We start from the raw sequence: 18,213 nt of genomic DNA, 5'->3' as shown, positions 1-18,213 counted from the left end.
GCCCTTGGAGATGGATTTCACACTCTGAGACTGTTTTTAAAGAGAAGGACAGTTCCTCACATGAGAGCTGGGACTATTTATTGTTTGTTTCCCTCCCCCATGCGGAGGCCACAGCAGCTATCCCTTTGGTAGGGCATGGGAATGCCATCTCCTCAGCCTGACAGAGATGAGGTGTTATAGGATGCTTCCTTCAGGGTCTCCAGGAAGAACTGCTCATCCTCTAAGAAAGCACGGTCCTGAAAAAAGAAGGATGGATGGGATGGATATCAGAGAGTGCCACAGAAACAGGGTCACAGTCCAGGGTGTCATTCATGAGCGAGGAAACGATCCCAAACCACCCTTCATGCAGTGGGCAGCTACCCATCCATGGTGTACGGGCTCCCCTCCAGAGCCTACAGCCTCACGCTGAGTGAGACGTACAGAGGAATCCCCAGAGGGCATCCTCTGGGGAAGAACCCAGCAGGAAAGCAGGTGGCTAGTGGGAAAGGATAGGGACATCATGAAGTAGGATTCCAGCAGAGCTGGCTTCTCCCAGCCAGGGATGGGATGGGGTGAGAAGAGGGACAACCCCACTGAGCTAAGGACATTATCAATGAACCTGAGACAAGCTGTGAGGATTCACTCATCCTTTCTGCTGGTGCCCAAGGATCCTGCAAGCCCACCCAGCCAAGTGGAAACATCCCACCCTGTGGCTATCAGCCTCAAATTAGGCTTCACCCAGTTCTGCTGCCACCCAGCTGGTTCAGAGCCCCTTCCAGCCCCAGTTTCCCACCACCTCACCTGCTGGGCCCTGTGCTTCAGCAACAGCAGCTTGACGTGGAGCTCATCAGGGCTGGCTGTGGCCAGGGTTTCCCTACTATGCTCTGGGCTGTGCTTGCTGGCAGATGGAAGCTCTGGAACAAAAGCTTGGCTGCGTGGTGCTGCTGCATTTAGAGGAACTACAGAAGAAGGCAACAGAACAGCTGTTGTTCTGCTGCCTGCATGTCCCTGCAGCAGGCTACTCCTGCTCTGCACTCCCACTGCAAATGGGCTTTAACACACTTGCTTCTCCCTTTCTGCCCCTCCTGCCATCTCCCCCTGGCACTGCCCTGCCTCAGAGAGCTCAGCTGAGCTCCTTCAGAGGATGAGGAGGCCAACTCCCATCTGAGGTTTATAGACAAGTGAATCAAAACAGTCCCCAGAACCATCCCAAGCCTCAAGAAGTGGAATACAAGTGCAGCTGCTCCCCAGCATGCCCCTTCCCATCAGCAGCATTCAGGATGCCTTACACAGTGTGCTGGAGAGGCCTTTCATAGGGGCACTGAGGTCCTGGTTTGTGGTCAGTGAGAGCTCCTCACGTAGCTGCTCCAGCTGTCTCCTCTGGTCAGCCAGGCTCAGCCGCTCCTGCCCCGGCACAAAGGGAAAGACAGAAGCTGCTGGCAAAGGTTCAGGCCCTCGGCACAGCAGCCCCAGGCTGAGAAGGGAAGGTGAGGGGGTATTTGCCTGCTGCAGCTGCTGTTCCTGCTGCTTCAGCTGCTCCCACTGCTGCTGCACAGCCTGCAGCCTGCTCTGGTCCTTGGACTCTATCCTGCGTGCCTCCCGCAGGGCTCGCTCCCCTTCCTCGTACTTCTGGGACGAGAGCTGCAAGGCAGAGTGGCTGGGGACAGGGACCTGAGCAGCCCTGGGGCAGGGCTCCTTCCTCCTCAGTGGCCCAGGATTAGGGTGCACAGCTTGGGGAAGGGAGTGAAACCCCAGCTCTGCTGCAGGCTGCAGATGCTCTGCTTACCTTGGTCATGCTTTTGATCTCCTCCTCCTGCTGCCGGATGCGCAGCGCAGCTGCATTTGCCTTCTCCTTCTCCAGCCTCAGCTCCTGCCAGGCCTTGTCCAGCAGCTCCCTGTCCTTTGCCAGCTGCTCCTCCTTGGCTCTCAGCTCGTGGTCTCGGATCTTCAGCATTGCCTGCTCCTAGGATGGGCATGGAGGAAACAGTTGTGTTCCCTGCCCTCTCCTGGGTGCTCTCTCACATCTTCCCAAGCAGTGGAAGAGATCTGCCTCTGCTTACCTCCCTGGGTGCCAGTTTGGGGGGGCAGAGCAACACACCAAGTACTCGTGTCCTCATACACCTGCTCCTGGGGACCAGGGCTGGCAGAGCTGGGATTGTACAGACACACACATCCACACATCCTCCTTCCCCAGAAAGCACAGAGCCCCTCACTCTTGCACATCCTAAAACATGCTCAAGGCACAGCAGCAAATTGGCAGTGCAAACACTCAGCCTCAATGGTTGTTTTTCACCCTGGTAGCCCTAAAAAATGCAGCTCTGCTGCACTGTCTGCCACATATCACCTCTGGACAGGTCCAGATGGGAGCAGAACCAGCTCTGGACACATCACCATGGCACAAAGAGGTCTTTCTCAACCCACCGTGGAGGTTTCCTTTCACCAGACTGGAAAGAAAGGCAGCTGCACCTGGTCTGGCTACCCAAAGTCCTCACAAGCAGAGAGACAGAGGTGACTGATGCCTCAGTCATCTAAGACAGGCTGGTGGGGGCCGCTCCTACAACAGCCTGATTCTCACCATCCTGAGTGACCTCTCCATCTTAACACCTGAAGGCAGCACTGAACCTCTGCCCTGAGGGCAGGACCCATGCCTGAGCTGGGCAGGCAGTGCTGGAGGCCACGGGAAGGAGCTCTGCTGTGGTACCTTGGCCAGGCTCATGAGGGTGCCCTCCCTGTGGGAGTCCATCTGCAGGGCCCGGTCCATGTCCCGCTCCAGGCGCTCCTTGCTCAGCTGCTGCTGGCTGTGAAATTCTGCCCGCTCCGCCGCCAGCCTCCGTCGCTCCTCTGAGCACTGCTGCATCACTGACTTCTGCTCCTCCAGCAGAGAGCTCTGCAAAGCATCCCCAAAGAGACAGCACTGAGTCACATTCACTGCAGGACCTTTCTGCTTGAGCCCATCACAGGATGTTAGGGCTTGGAAGGGACCTTCTAAGATCACTGAGTCCAACCCCCCTGCCAGAGCAGGACCATAGAATCCAGCACAGGTCACACAGGAACACAGCCAGATGGGTCTTGAATGTCTCCAGAGAAGGAGACTCCACAACCTCTCTGGGCAGCCTGTTCCAGTGCTCTGTGACCCTCACAGTGAAGAATTTCCTCCTCATGTTGCCACCAAACCCCACACAACACCTAGAGGCTGGCTCAAGCTCATGGTGCCTGGTGTGAACCCTGCATGGAGAGGTCTGGTCCCATGAAGCTACCACACTCCTCAAGACCCACGTGCATCATGCACACACACCCCAGCCTCTTGCATCTCTGAGCCAGAGGCTTGGTCTGATGGCAACTCACTGTGCCACCAGGTGTGGGATGGAGGAGGCAGAGGAAGGATGCTGCAGGCCAGCACCCAGCTCTTTCCCCCACAATGCCACAGTGCAGCCCCAGTTAGACTCGTGGAACATGTGAAAAGCACCTGGAGGTGTCCACCCCCACCTCACCTTCGCCCTCTCCAGCTCTGCTCTCTCCATGGAGAGCTGGTGGGTCATGACTCGCCGCTGCTCCTCCAGCGAGCGCTGCAGCGACTCCACCTTGGACTGCTCTGCTGCTGCCTTCCATCGCTCCTGGGTTCAGACACAGAGGAGACACAGATGCCATTCACAGGCTCCAGGCCAGGGACCTCCAGTGGCCATCACACAGGCTCACAGGACGTTAGGGGTTGGAAGGGACCTCAGGAGATCATCGAGTCCAACCCCCCTGCCAGAGCAGGACCACAGAATCCAGCACAGGTCACATAGGAACACATCCAGATGGGTCTGGAAAGTCTCCAGAGAAGAAGACTCCACAACCTCTCTGGGGGAGCCTGTTCCAGTGACCCTCACAGCGAAGAAGTTCCCCTCTCAGTCTTCTCTTCTCCAAACATGCCCCATGCCCAGCCAGGAGGGCTAACCTGGGCAGAGGAAGAGCGTGGGCTAACCTGCTCCAGCAGCCGAGTCTGCTCGCTCAGCCTGGCCTCCATTTTCGCGATCACCTCCTGCAGTCGGCTCCGCTCCTCCTCCATGTCCCTCTGCTGCTGCAGCAGCCTGTCCTGCAGCACTGGGGAGAGGCAGCAGCAGGACCACGATGAGCAGCAGCAGGTGGGAAGCCCTGCCCTGTCTGCATTGTATTTACAGAAAATCTGGGTTTGTGCTCATCACCTTCCCCACACCCCCAGAGCACTGTTTTGTGAGGGGGAGACCCCAAGACTGGAGCAGGTTGCACAGGGAGATGGCAGGAGCCTCATCCCTGGAAAGTCAGGCTGGATGGGGCTCTGAGCAGCCTGATCTAGTGTGAGGTGCCCCTGCCCAAGGCAAGGGGCTTGGAATTAGATGATCTTTAGGTCCATTCCAACCCTGACAATTCTGTTTCTATGCTGTGCAGTGGCCAAGGCAGGCAAGGCTTTGACAGCCTCCAGCTGACTCAGAGCAACTTCTGTTTTCTGGGTGCCCACAGCCCTGGTGGGGACTCCACAGCCATTCTGGCACAAAGGAATGGCAGCCATACCCTTGAGCTGCTTGTCCCGCTGCCGTGCCTCCAGGGCCAGCTCCTGGGAGGTGCTGTGGTGTGTGGCCTCCATCTTGTGTGAGAGGTCATGCAGGTCACTGGAGACTTTCTCAATCTGCTCAATGACACCATTCAGGGACCTGCAGCAAGGAGCAAGGGCAGAGTCATCTCTGTGTGACACACTGCACCTTACCACGATGGAGGAGGGCACATGTGGTGGGCCCAAGTCCAGGGAGCCCTGCCCTGAACCTCCTCTGTGCTGCAGCAGCAAGGTGAGAAGATGCAGCAGGTAGGAGACAGGATGGGCCCTGGTGCCACGGGCTGAGGCTGGCCCCCTGTAGGAGAGGGAACACCACTGCCAGGGACCAAGGTGGGAAGATGATGCTGGGCCCTGGTACCTGGTGTGTGATGTGGCACTGGTCACGGCACTGATCTCCTGCTCCTTCAGCCGCTTCAGCCGCTGGAGCTGCTCCTCATGGTCTCTGCGCAGCTCCTCGACAGACACCCTGCAGGGCATGGGCAAGGAGCCTGCTGTGGGCTGCTACAGACCACTGCTCCCATCATGGGCATCATGGAAGTGGCTTGGGGCTGAGAACCGAGTCCCAGGAGCTGAGCCTGCACTACGTTGATCCCACTGACAGGCATCCCTACATGGGCTGGACCACAGCTGGGGGCTTCTCTGCTGAAAACTTCTCATTGCCCCAGACTGTGTGGACAGCAGTGATTTACTGCTCAGAATAAAAGGGATTAGGGGGGGATCAGCATCTTTCAAAACACAAAGCATTTCTTCTGAGTGAGTGTCTCCAGCCAGACCTCCCTGTGGCCACCTGCACAGCCAACCCCCGTTCCAAAATCCACCGGGCTGCCAATGACCCAGAGCCTGGCTTCTCCTTTGCCCAGGTTCCCCAACTACTTCTGGCTTCCTCTTGCCAGGCCCAGGGGAGCCAGCCCTGGGCAGGTGCCCCTCTCACCTCTGCAGCTCTCGCACCCTCTCCAGCTCCAGCGTGCTCTGCTGCTGCAGTGCCTCCAGGCGCTGCTGGTGCTGTGCCAGCAGCTCTGCCCGCGCCCGCTCCGCCGCCTGGCTCTGCGACAGCAGCTGCGCCGCCAGCTGCTCCTTCTCCCGCCTCAGCCTCTCCTCCCGCTGCCCATAGGTGTCCTCCATCACCTTCACTTGGCTCCTGCCCAGACAGGTCACAGCAAGCAGAGGAGTTGCTTTCGTGGCAAGCCCAGAGCATGCTCGGGGGGTTCGGAGATCGGTGCCGCTGTGTGCGGACTCCCTCCAGCCTGAGCCCTCAGCCCTCCTGCTGCTGCTGCCCAGGGCAGGCTGTGTGCAGACTCCCTCCAGCCTGAGCCCTCAGCCCTCCTGCTGCTGCTGCCCAGGGCAGGCTGTGTGCGGACTCCCTCCAGCCTGAGCCCTCAGCCCTCCTGCTGCTGCTGCCCAGGGCAGGCTGTGTGCAGACTCCCTCCAGCCTGAGCCCTCAGCCCTCCTGCTGCTGCTGCCCAGGGCAGGCTGCCCTCGTTGGGGTCACGTTGGCAATGGGACTGCAGCCTTTTCATCACCCAAGGGACAGTGGATCCCCGACCCTGACTCACCCCTGGGCTGCTCTGTCCCCACCAGGTACACATTGACACAGCTCTGAGCCTGCTCACCCCAGGGATGGATTTGGGAAGGACCCCAGCACTCCCACCCCATGGGAGACAGACAGGGTTGTAGACAAGGGTCTGGCAGAGCTGGAGAGCACAGGTGAGAGGCTGATACCTGTGGGCACTCTCGAGGAGCTCCAGGTCCTCCTGATGCCGCTTCTGGAGACTCTCCAGCAACAGTTTGTGCTGCGTCCGCTCCAGTTCCAGCATCTGCACCTGCCGGGCACCAGAGGTCCTTGTGCCACCCCTGCCACCCACAACAGCACTTGGTGGCTGTAGGCATCTCCAGACAGGGAGGCTTCTCCTCTCCCCACTGTCACCCTGGTGCTGTTTGGAGCAGACAAGACCTCTTCTCCTCCCCCTGGGTCACCTCTGGTCCCCAGTCCAGTAGATGATGGGGCTCACCTGGCTCTCCAGCTCTGCCACACGGGCCTGGGAGCTGAGCAGTGCTGCCTGACAGCCTGATGCATCCTGGGAGCCTTGGGCTGCAGGAGTGCCCAGTCTCCTCTCGTGCAGCAAGCCCAGGGCTGGGGACTCCACCTGTGGGGACAGAGAGATCGAGGCCCTACAGGATCAGTGGCTTTGTGGTGTGGGTGGCCACCAGCCCCCAGTGGAAGGCAGATGCCTCACCTGCAGCTGTGGGGTGGCCTGGAGATGTGCCCTGGGTGTGGTAACCTGCAGAGAGACAGGGATGCTCTCAAGGTGGTAAAACCCCAGGGGGAACATCTCCTCTTAGCCTGGGAATGGCAGTCTATGCCCAGCCCACTGCAGTCCCTCCTCTACCCTCCTCAGCCCAACCCCATTGCTGACCTGGGTCCTTTCTCCCCATGTGACACTCAGCAGCCTCCACCCCAGACACAAGCAGGCTGAGCTCTCTCTCTGAGGACAGACTCAAGGGTAAGATCAGGAGTCCTCTGGGAGACAACATGTGTCCTGCCAGGAGGTCAGGACGCAGGAGGCCCAGCTAGATGAGAAGTGGAGGCAGCAAAAGCTGCCCTCTCTGTCAGAAGCTCTGATTCCCCTCCAGCTGTCTAGAAACAATCTCAGAGCATCTTCACCACCACACTGGGGAAAACCAGCTGAAGAAGCAGCCCTTTATCAAGTGGAGCCTCTCATTAACACAGGGTATCTGTGCCTAGGGAACCATGGAAAGCCTGCTCAGGCAATGCAGGATCTGCACACATGCTCTGGACTCATTAATACTGAGCTCTCCAGAGGTGGGCTCCCAGGGATGCAAAGCAGGGCACAGCCTTCCTCCTGCTGAAGGAGCAGAGACAGAGTTGGCTGCCAGCAAAGTCATCAGGACAGGGCTTGTGATCACCACATGCCATCTCTTGGGGCCATGGAACCAACAGACATACCTGAGTGACTGGGGCAGGGCCCTGTGTCTCCTGCTCTCCTGGGAACAAGGCTGTGGGGACTGAAAATTGAACAAGTTTGTGATTCACACATAGCAATGGGAACCACCCACCCCTAAAAGGATGAGGGCCTTGGTGTCCCGGGCAGAGTGAGAAGGGCTCTGTTCTGCTCTGGGGATGAGGTCAGACAGGCTTGCCCATAGCCACAGCTCTGTCCCACCCCATGCACAATGCTGAGACTACTCTGCAGGGTAGGCCTGGGGCAAAGCACAGCTCCATCTCCATCACACAGGCAAGAGCCTGGCACTCCTAAGCCATTTTCAGTGGCCTCTGAACTGGTGCACAGCCTCAGCCCAGGGCAGGAGGGGCTCTTCCGGCACACACAGGAGGGAAAGGGGAGAGACAAGGGCCAGCATGAACTTATGCCCAACCCTTGCTCAGAGAAGGCAAGTCCTGTGCAGCCCTCTGAAACCCTGAAGGCAGCACTGGGGAGCTCAGTGTGCCTCATCATGATGTCCCCACCACAGAATGGGCAGGGTGGGATCCTGCAGCTTGACAGCCTGCTCCAGGCTGGTCAAAGCCTGGGCAACATCCACATGGCCAAGGACATGCCCGGGGCTGGGGTGGGCTGTTCAGGGCAGAGGGACCCTCTCTGCATACTGCTGCCCAAACTGTACAGCCACACAAAACACACCTGAGGTGCTGGTGTCTCTGGAAGGTTCACCTTTCTCTGCCTTCAGTGGGTGAGCTGGGGCTTGTTTCGTGGAGCTGAGCCAGGGGACGAGCTGCCTGCAAGGGCACAGAGACAGGAGTGATGCACAGCAGTGTCACAGCTCAGAAGGGGCACAGGGATGTTATCCTGCTTGGCATTTCTTTAAGTTTAAAGCTTCCTGTGATCAAACAGCCTGACAGTCCTTCAGAGCTGCCTTCCCTCCCAGTTAGAGAGGTGCCAGACTAAAGTGATCACTTGCTGGCTGCCAGCTGTCCCCATCCCCCACTCTCACTCCTGGAGCTGCTCTCTGCAGGAAATGTCACCCATGGAAGGTGACTGCCACACGAGAGAGGCCTTACCCAGAGCCATCTGTGCTTGCTGTCTTGTCCTGCTGCTGGGCAGCTGCCTGCTGTGGTGCTGCTGTGGAGGTGGCTGGCTGGCTGCAAGCAAAAAGCATCTCATGTGGGAGAGATGAAGAGGTGAAGAAAGACAAGATCCTTTCCCTCCACACCAGCTCCTGCCTTGCAGCTGGAAGCCTTTGCCCTGCTCAGCTGTGGCAGGATTCAGCCTTTTGGCTGCAGAGGAAGCAAAGACACCTCAAACACCTCCACTGCTGGTGTTCCTCCTGCCTCTGGGCACAGCATCCCCAGCTAACACAGCCCTGCCCAGGGCACACAAGGCTGCTTGTCTGCACTTCACTTCTGACTGCCATTCAAGCAGCACAAGTCTGAACCTGTGTCTGTGCAAACTCAGCTGGAGGAGGTTTTCCTGGAACCAGGAGGACTGAAGGGGGATGAAGGCAGCAACAAGGAGCACAGGGACAGCTCGGGGGGGTGTGCTGATCCAGGACAGCTCTGTGGGACCTGAGGCAGTGTGTGCCATCTTGGCCACAACTGGAAGGAGAGCCCAGAGCCGTGATGGGACCCCAGCAGGGGAAAATCCCATGTTAATATCCCAACCTGAGACAAGAGAGTGCCTAAAATTCAGTTCTTAAGACTGAGCTGAGGGTTTCTGGGAGGTCCCTCTGGAGCAGCTACATGTGGAGCAGATGGGAGCACTGCAGCCATCAAGCTTTACCTGACAGGAGAGATGGGATCCAGCCCTCCACCTGGGGCCTCCACAGGCTTGGCATTTCTCTCCTGGGCCTTGGCCTGCACTTGGGCTTTCTTGCGAGCCAAGGCAGCAGCCAGCCAGTTCTCCTCTGCTGGCTCAGGTTTAGCTGCTGCCTCCTCTGCAGCCTGGAGCTGGCTGGCAGAGCTGGGCTGCCCAGCTGCAGCAGGGCTGGGGTGGCACACCACAGGACTGGCCTTCACTGGAGATGGTGGCTCTGAGTCCAGGAAGTCCTCCTCTGTCAAGCCCAGCCAGTCAGCTCCAGACCTCCTGCTCCGCGCAGGGCTCTGGCTGGCTGCGGGAGGTTTGGAGGGGGGCTCTGCTTTTGGCTCACTGCTGTTCTCCTCTGAAAACCTAGTGCAAGGGGAAGCAGTCACATCCCTGCCTGTGAGGGGACCGAGGTCCCCATGCAGGAGCAGCATGGCTGACACGCAGAGCACAGTACCTCACAGACTGCCTCCTCGCCATGCCCCTGGGCACGGAGGCCACCGTGGGCTGGTATGCTCCAAAGACAAAATCCTCCTTGTCCAGGTCCTCCTCCTTCTCTGTTCAGACAAGCAGCCCTGAGTCAGCATCCAGAGGAGCAGACATCTGCAAAGACACCAACCCCCTTCCTCCTCCTCCCCTGCAATTCCCACTGGGATTGCTGCCTCTGGGAAAACACAGCTGGAAACATCTGCCACCAAACCTTCCACAGCTACAGTGCAAATGCTGCCTGCAGGGCAGAGCACAACACTTCTGTATTAGCCACCTTTGCCACCCCCACACCCCGTGCCACTGCAGGCAGGGCACTTCACCTGCTAGGGCATTACAAATCCACCTTGCTCTCCCAAGCCAATGCTGTCAGCTCTGCAGACCTTCCCAGCACCCCTGGCTGTGCTCACCTGGCTGCTTTTGGTACTTCTTATCCAGTTTGAACTCCCTGTGCTCTCCCACGCCTGGCTGTTCCAGGACTCTGGTCACAGAGCCTCGTCCCAGCAGCTCATCCAGCTTGGAGCGGGCTGGCCGGAGCTCCTCTCTGCTGGGGGCAGAGTACAGGTGGGTTTCTCCAGGAGGCAGGGCTGTCACACAGCCTTGCCAGGGTGCTCTGGCTCCTCTCTGCACAACAAGGCTGCTCTTGCCCCTTTGTGAGACCCACAGGTCCAGCATCCCCCACCCAGCATGGTAGGGCCACCTCAACACACAAGCCATCCCCTCCTTTACTGCTGCCTCTTCGTTGGCCTTACTCTTCTGCCTTCTTCCCCTGCTTCTCATCTTTGGGGCCACTGCCAAATCCCAGTGCATCCATCAGGTCATCACCATCATCTTCAAAGGTGAGCTCAGCCCTCCTCCGGGCTGGGGCCGCGGCGTGCTGGGGCGTCGGGGGTGGCTCTGCGGGTGGGATCACACACGGCAGGTTTGTAGTTGTTTAAACAAGAGCTCAAAGCAGCTCTGCCTGCTCTCATATCTCAGGGCAAAGTCATTTTTTAGAGAACTCTTTTCAGTGACCAAATCTCCCAGCAAGGGACAAAGTGGCAGCATGCTCCTGCCTGGTCTGTGGCTATGCATCTGCTGATGGGACACTGCTGGGGGTCGCTGACACTGGGGGTTTCTACCTCTGGCTAACACCAGGAGCTTTTTCAGCTGTGCAGGTTTCCAGTCAGGTAATTCCCTTCCCACTCTGCCAGAAGTCCCTGCTCCACAATGCACCTTAGTTTTTATCCTAACCCAGCAGCTGCTGCTTGTGTCCCAAGTGGATTTATCAGGGTGAGAGGAGGTTTTAGGGGACTACCAGACCCTTCAGCATCCCTGCTGCAGGAACAGAGAGGGATGAGTGCCTGTGAGACAGCCACAGTGCAGCTGGATCCCACCCAGAGGTGCCCCAGCTGTGGTCTGCTGTATAACAGTGATGCTCTCAGGCACCCAAATCCTGACCCTGAACACTTGCTCTCATTTGGTGACATGTGAAACAGGCTGGATGAATGAGGTCAAAGCTACAGTACAAGAAGTTCCACTTCAACATGAGGAAGAACTTCACTGTAAGGGTCACAGAGAACTGGAACAGGCTCCCCAAAGAGGTTATGGAGTCTCCTCTGGAGACTTTCCAGCCCTGTCTGGATGTGTTCCTGTGCATCCTGCACTGGATTCTATGGTCCTGCTCTGGCAGGGGGGTTGGACTCGAAGATCTCCAGAGGTGCCTTCCAACCACTAACATCCTGTGATCCGAGCCTTCCTTCCCAGAAGGGAAAGGTCAGTTCTGTAACCTGTGGCACACTGGAACCATTAAGCCTGGGTGAGCTCTGTCACAATGAACCCCATTAGCAAGTTGCTCCCTAAATGACCACACTGGTTTATAACAGGTGGGACCAGGTGGCTTTCAACTTAAATGTTTGGACACAACATAAACCAAGGAAGGCTGCTGATGCATTCCATACAAAGAGGAGCCCTACTTGCTTACCTTTCCCTTTGCTCTGCTCTGCTTTTTTGTCAGAGCTGCTTTTAGTGCCAGTTGGAGCCAGCTTCTTGGCAGCATCCTGCTCCTCGTTAGATGAGAGCCCTAGCAAAGCATCATCTAGATCTGGGAGTTACCCCATAGGGGCAGGAAAGGAGAGTGGGAAGAAAAACAAATGAAACAACAAACCCAACACTGTTGAGGAAGAACAGTTCTGTGCTAAGCCAAACACTGCTCCCACCACGGGGACAGGAGGTCTTGTCTGCCCAAAGTCATCCTGCAAGGACCTGGGAGACCCTTGAGCCTCCCTGAACTTCAAACACTCAACAGCTGCACTTCTGCTTCTTTTATGATGGCTTTCTCCCAGCAGAAAATAACTGGAAATGTGGGTGTTTGGACACTTGGACACAGGCCATGAGAAAAGAGAGAAGAAAACTCACCTGTATCACCCACAGCCCTCCTAAATCACCCCTGACCAATCAGTGAGTTTAACAGATGCTGATCTTGGTTAAAGCACAGCCTTTGAGAAGCAGATCTCACCTGCAGCAGGAAAGCAGCCTCCCCCTTTGGAAGGTGGGCAGAATCCCTCCTCCCCAGTGTAAGGGTTTCTAAGACAGGTCATTAAAACCCAAGCAGAGGTGACAAAAAAAAGCCAATGTCCTCAGGCATCATCTCCCAGGCCTGTGTGGTGAAGGTCCCAAACACTGAGCAGTCCAGCTTTTGGGTCACCTCTAAGGGATTAGATTTGCACCAGCATCATAGGAGTGAAGGCCTCTGTACCTCATTACTGAGCCAAGCCTTTGGTTTAGACAAGAGGCAAGCTCCAGGCAAAGAGCAAGGACAGAGCCCTCAGCTGCTCCCACTATCTATGTGCTGAAGTGCAGCCAGACCTTACCTTCAAAGTTTGATTTCTTGTACTGTTGGGAAGTAGAGGGGGGTGAGAGTGGCTGCTTCTCCATCAAAGGCACAGGCTCTCCTGGAAAGAGAGATCACAGCTCTCAGAGAAAAAGCACTGCAGAGAAATCCCTGTCCCACCCTGGCTGAAGGTCACTTTTCTGTTGGCAGCCTCCTAAAAGGACACATTGCAACACAGTCCCCTCACAGCCTTACCCGGTGGGAATCTCTCTGGCATCTCCTTGGAAGGATAAAAGGGAAGAGCAGGACAGTTTGGGGACTGGTGTGGCTTAAATCCAGCCCTCCTTCCATGCAGACCAGGCAGATCCCATTAGAAACACTTTGCCCTACACCAGGCAACAGCCAGGTGGTGCTTGGAGGGAGGCAGCAGCACAGCTGTTGTTGCTGCTGCTGTTAGTGAGGTCATCACAGCACGACAAGAGACAGGGTCAGGATAATACTCCCCCAAAAGAGACCAGGGAAGAGATTTAGGGGGACAAAAAGCACTCTTTGTTCCCTATCCCAGATGAAAATACCCCCAGGCTGTGGAAAGAAGAGCAGAATCTCATTTTACCCTTCTCAGGAGCTGGTGGCTTCCCGGTGGTTTTCACCCCTCCTCCCAAGGAGTCACATTTCCCAGGCCCTTTCACTGTTGCCTTCCCTGCCCCAGAACTGGGCTTTGATAATCCCAGGAGATCAGCATCCATGTCATCCATATCCTGGAAAACAAGGGGATGAGGATGGGTGCAGGGTGAGTGCTGCCAACATCCCAGTGCTGCTTCCCTTTGGAGGCTGGTGCTGGAGGCCATGGCTGCAGCACCTGTGGGGCTGAGGTGGAAGGTATCAAGGTACCTACCTTCAGGGTCTGCAGGATTGCTTCTGAGTCCACGTTGGAGGCACTGGATGCCTGCATGCCAGGGAGGGAAGAGGTCAGGTTGAGAGGGGAACTTTGGAAACTCCTCAGCCCTTGCTCCACCCCCTGGCTTTCCTCATTTTATGGGATGGAAAACAGAAGCCGAACTCCTCCTGCTGTCCCCCTCCCCAGACACATCCTGTACCTTGATTCCTTTGCTGAGACCCTACTGCCTCTGGAGGAAGCATTGAGAACACCCAAAGCCACTGCCCGGGGGGACACACACATTTGATCTGAAGTGCACCCAGGAAGGCTGGGCTGCAGCAGCACATTCCCCTTGGCTTTGCTCCCTCTCATCCAGGCTACCTGGAAGCTCTTCTCCCATCATCCACCTACTCCCTTGTCCTGTCTTCCCCGTCCTCCAGCAATACCAGAGAAGGATTGCCTCTTAAGCCAAACATGGTTCATCCCTGATGTCACCTCCTCCAAGTCAGCAGTGGGTTATCAGGGGCAAGCCTGGCTCCCCTCAGCCCTAGCCCTCAGGACACCCACACTTTCTCCCCAAATTTGGGCTCACCTCTTCATCCATGTCCTTTGCAGGCAGTTTGCTGAGGAAATCATCCTCCAGAAACGACCTGTGCCACAAACCCAGGGGTTAGCAGCATCACACACGAGCTCACCAAAGCTGCCCTGAGGACAGCCAGGCCAGGTGGAGGGGCACAACGCAGCAGCCACACCAGGCAACAGAAAGTGAGGGTAAAATTGCACTGGGATGAAAGATGGCAGTGCTGGGACTGCTTGGTTAAGTAAGCAGCTCTGAAAAGGGAGATTTGCAGATGTACAGGGCTGGGCACACCAAACTCTTCCTGGAAAGCCTCAGGTTCTGAGCTTCCAGCTCCAAAGTCACCAGGCAATTGCTAGCAGGGCAGGGAGGAAGGGGGAGAAGCTAAGGATGAGGCAGGTCAGAAGGACTTGGAGTGCACAGAAAGATCTCCAAGCGGGAGAGGCTGTGTCTAAAAGGCACTCACTTCTTGCTGGCTTGCAGGCTGGTGCCCCAGGCTCTCCCACCATTGATCCCAGCTGGCTGGGAAGCTCTGGCAGATTTAGGAGGAGTTTCATCTAGAAACAAGACAGGGAGAGATTAGAATAGACACAAGTTACTCCCAGCCTAGGCACTCCAAAGAGGCAACTGCTGTCTCCCCAAGGGCCAGAGAAGCTTCTAGTCAGACATGAACTTCGCTTATCCTCTCCAGGCTGATGTTCAGCCTATTCAGTGGCCTCTGCCTCTGGGAAATCCTACCCTCTGTTCTATTCCCTGCTTCAACCCAAATCTGGAGACCCTGGGAGATCAAGGGCTGTTGCACCTGCACCTCCCTGCTCCCAGGAGGGGAGTAAGAGAACAAGGTTGCTGCCCTTTCAGCTGCAAAGATGGTCCATTTTACCATCATATCCCAGGAGCTCTTCAAGGATGTCATCAGTAGAGCCTGAAATGAGACAAATTGAAGGTGCTGAGGCAGGTGAGCTCACCAAGCTCCTGTAGAGAAGTTCTCAATTTCAAGAGGGCTTCTTCTTGCCTTCCTTGCCTGTCTAGAGACAACTACCAGGACCTGATCCAGTACTTTGTGGACAAAAGCTTTAGCTTCATGTGGCCAGAACTGGGGTCTCTTTATCAAGTGAGCCAGCTGCATTCTTGTCACTTGGTCACAGGCCACAGGCTGCACTTGATCTGTGAGCTCTCACCCCACAGTATCTCAGAGCCCCTGGGCAGCCCTACAAGCTCTGCTTCAGCATCAGGTGCTGCAAGAGGCCTCCGAACAAGCAGGTAGGGATTAGGTGAGAGGCAGAACTGAAATAAGTGAGTCCATTCTCCCCTGGCTTTGGGAAGGCCCACAAGAAAGGAACATAAGACCTCAGTAAGCACATCCATTTGATGTGAGAGGCATGAGAATGTTCCTGGTTCAGGAATGACACAATGTCCTCAACTGCAGCTTTCAGACAAGGATGAAGAAACATCTCAGGAGCCAGGGCTGCCACCTGATCCCGGTGTCCCCCCTCCTCTACCCTCTGCATTCCCAGCAGACCAAGGCACCCACTGAGAGTGGAGGGAAAGCAAATAGCTGTACATACCTCTAGTTTTTTTACTGGGTTTCATTGCCTGTGGAGAAAGGCAAATTCCCACATTAGAAAACAAACCAGATCTGACCTGGACTTTCTCAAAACACACTAAAGCCAGAGGCAGGTTTCTCCAGAGCACCCCATAAGCCACACAGTAGCCCTCCTCCTCCTCCCATGCTGTTTGGGAAACAGCATGTGGAACATCAGTGAACCAGAGCGATATCTGCAACTTTAGAGACACCAGCAACCACAGTCCCTCAGGACCACCAGCAGGGCAGATGCCTCCAGCCTTTGGGAGTACTTCTGCCTCCTGAGGTGCCAGAGCATCACATTTGGATTTCCCAGGCCCAGCTTCATACTGTACCACACTCACCATCACAGTGTCACAGCCTTCCCTTGCTCCAGCAAGTCCTTTTACAGATTCTCCCAATCTCCACCTCCAGGTTGCAGGGAGGATCCAACACCCTTATCACATCCACACCATCCTCCTACCTGCAGAAAGACGAGGAGTATCTCCATTTGCTCTTAAACAAATCTTACTGTCCCGCTCAGGGCTCCTCTGCAGCCTGCCAGGCTGGCTCCACACTGCTTGGACCTCCCCAGGCCTCTCTAAACAAGGCTCAAACCCAGCAACCCCTCCATTCCCAAAACAACCTTGTGCTCCTGCGTGGGGAACCTCACCCTGACAACACAGAACCATTTCAGGTAGAAAAGAACTTTAAGCTCAAGTCCAACTGTTGCCCTAACACCACCATGGCCATTAAACCACGGTCTAACGTGCCATGGCTGCAGAGTTTTTGAACCCCTTCAGGGAAGGCAACTCCACTGCCTCCCTGGGCAGCCTCTTCCAATGCCTGGCCGAGAAGTCTGCGAAACAACCTGAGGAGGAGCGAGGTGTTCAAGAAACGTGCAGCGGTGGCATTGCAGGATGTGTTTTAACAGCCCTGGTGCTCTTAGGTTGAGGGTTGGACTCGGTGGATCTTAAGGATCTCTTCCAAACAAAAGAGTTCGATGATTCTGCTCTACGATTGTAAGTACTCCTGGTCCTGCCCCACTCGTGGTGACCCAAGGAGAGCCCAAGGGGTTGGCTGCTCCTCAGCCCAAAGCCTGCTGAGCATCCCTGCGAGCCTGGGCTGGGGGGAAGAAGGGAAGACCTCACCTCCTCGTGTCCGGAGCGCTCGGGGGAATCTACAAACGAGGACGGCTGCGGCTGCTGCTGCTGCTGCTGCTGCAGCGGGACCCACGGAGGAAACTCGGAGGTGCTAGAGGCGAGGGCTGCAGACACCTGCCGGGCTGCGGGCAGGGCGTAGGCAGCCCCCAGCCCTCCCACGCTCCTCGTCCGTGTGCCGTTGCCCCGGCACCAGCTGCCCCTCTTACCCCAGGCCGGTGCGGGCGGTGTCCCCGCAGCCCCCAGCCCCTGCCCGCGGCCCCTGCTCCCCGCGGCCGGTACCTCTAGCGCCGCTGCCCGCCCCGCTGCCCGCCCCGGCCAGGCCCCGCCGCGGCCGCCGCGGCCGCCGCCGCCACCGGCCCCAGACAGGCTCAGCCCCGGCTGGCCGGCCCGGCCCTTCCTCTCACGGGCCGATGGGAAATGTAGTCCCCGCCGGGCCCGGAAACCACCGCCCCGGGCAGCCGCCTGCGCTCCGCTCCGCTGGGCCGTGGGAGGCGCCCCGCGGCTGCGGCACCCCCCGGCAGGGCTGGGAGCAGCATCACGATTGTCCTCTTTGCCTCGGGAGGCTGCGGGTGCCCAAGGACACCCCGGAGCGGGGATTACCTTCCGAGGCAGTAGGGTGGCTTCAGCACAAAGAATCAGCTATAAAGCAAAGATTTGGCCTTTCATTGATTAGGAATAACCACAGTCTTCCTTTTGAGACCACCCAGAGAGCATTTCAAGCAGAAAGTGCCAGCCAGAAGCCAAGTGCCGGGGGGATGACAGCCCCAAACAGGCCAGTCCCGGTCTCTGCTGGCAAGCCACCCCTCCCAGCTCAGGAGCCAGCTCACACTCGCCAAAGGTGGGCACGGCACAAAGCCAGCCCTGGCCCTGAACCTTTGCTTGTACGTCAGTTATTACTTCCAAGAATCCCCGGGGCAGTGTCTGTGTTTCAACCTGTAGACTGCTCCACCAGTGGCTTTCAGGAGGCTGCTGCCAGCTCATCCCTGAACATGGGCTCCTCCTGAAGCCCTCACCAAAAGCTGGCGTTTTCAAGAGCCCAGCATTTACATCAGACGAGAAATTTCAGCACTCTCCAAGGAGAATGCCTGGCACTGAGACCACTTCTGTGCAAGTGGAAGAGGCTCAGCACTTGTGGAAAGGGTTCCACCACAGTTGGTCAAAAGATGGAGAAGTCCTGTCAAAGGCAGAACACCATGGGACAGAGTTTAAACTGACCCCGAGACTCAGCAAGTCACCCGAGGTTGTGCCACCACGACCAGGGGCAAGAGGAAGCACAGCACTTGCTATTCCATAACGACCTACTCCAACCAACCAGGGGCAAAACATTTTAAAGCAGTATTTCTTTTATTGATTAAAGCTTCTGCTGCCAAAGACTGTGGCTAAGTCCTTGCTGTTGGCAGCGCTCAGCTCTTG

The 18,213-nt window shown here is 56.9% G+C and overlaps 1 protein-coding gene across 3 annotated transcripts; it reads right to left on the bottom strand.

Moving 5' to 3' along the window:
• Nucleotides 1–61: 61 nt before the first annotated feature.
• FBF1 (Fas binding factor 1) lies at nt 62–17,021 on the bottom strand. 3 transcript variants are annotated; one of them, XM_068151491.1, is made up of 31 exons: nt 16,789–17,021; nt 16,003–16,121; nt 15,642–15,669; nt 14,957–14,998; nt 14,543–14,633; nt 14,092–14,149; nt 13,518–13,568; nt 13,236–13,380; nt 12,663–12,743; nt 11,774–11,893; nt 10,563–10,707; nt 10,221–10,357; nt 9,782–9,881; nt 9,304–9,690; nt 8,586–8,666; nt 8,209–8,303; nt 7,518–7,576; nt 6,787–6,831; nt 6,562–6,696; nt 6,272–6,372; nt 5,484–5,690; nt 4,911–5,018; nt 4,513–4,652; nt 3,947–4,065; nt 3,471–3,593; nt 2,681–2,866; nt 1,766–1,942; nt 1,483–1,620; nt 1,269–1,383; nt 781–938; nt 62–236 (listed from the first exon to the last, which is right to left on the bottom strand). In XM_068151491.1, exons 2-31 carry the CDS (start codon nt 16,003–16,005, stop codon nt 153–155), a joined length of 3,459 nt encoding a protein of 1,152 aa, XP_068007592.1. In that variant the 5' UTR covers nt 16,006–16,121; nt 16,789–17,021; the 3' UTR covers nt 62–152. The 3 variants fall into 3 exon arrangements, with proteins under 3 accessions (XP_068007592.1, XP_068007594.1, XP_068007595.1); XM_068151493.1 differs by having other exon boundaries at nt 10,221–10,354; XM_068151494.1 differs by lacking the exon at nt 6,787–6,831.
• Nucleotides 17,022–18,213: the final 1,192 nt, after the last annotated feature.

Source organism: Melanerpes formicivorus, unplaced genomic scaffold (genome assembly GCF_026170545.1).
Source record: "Melanerpes formicivorus ecotype bairdi unplaced genomic scaffold, bMelFor1.0.p_v2 SCAF_21, whole genome shotgun sequence".
Taxonomy (NCBI): domain Eukaryota; kingdom Metazoa; phylum Chordata; class Aves; order Piciformes; family Picidae; genus Melanerpes; species Melanerpes formicivorus.
This window is presented reverse-complemented; position numbering and strand designations above follow the sequence as displayed.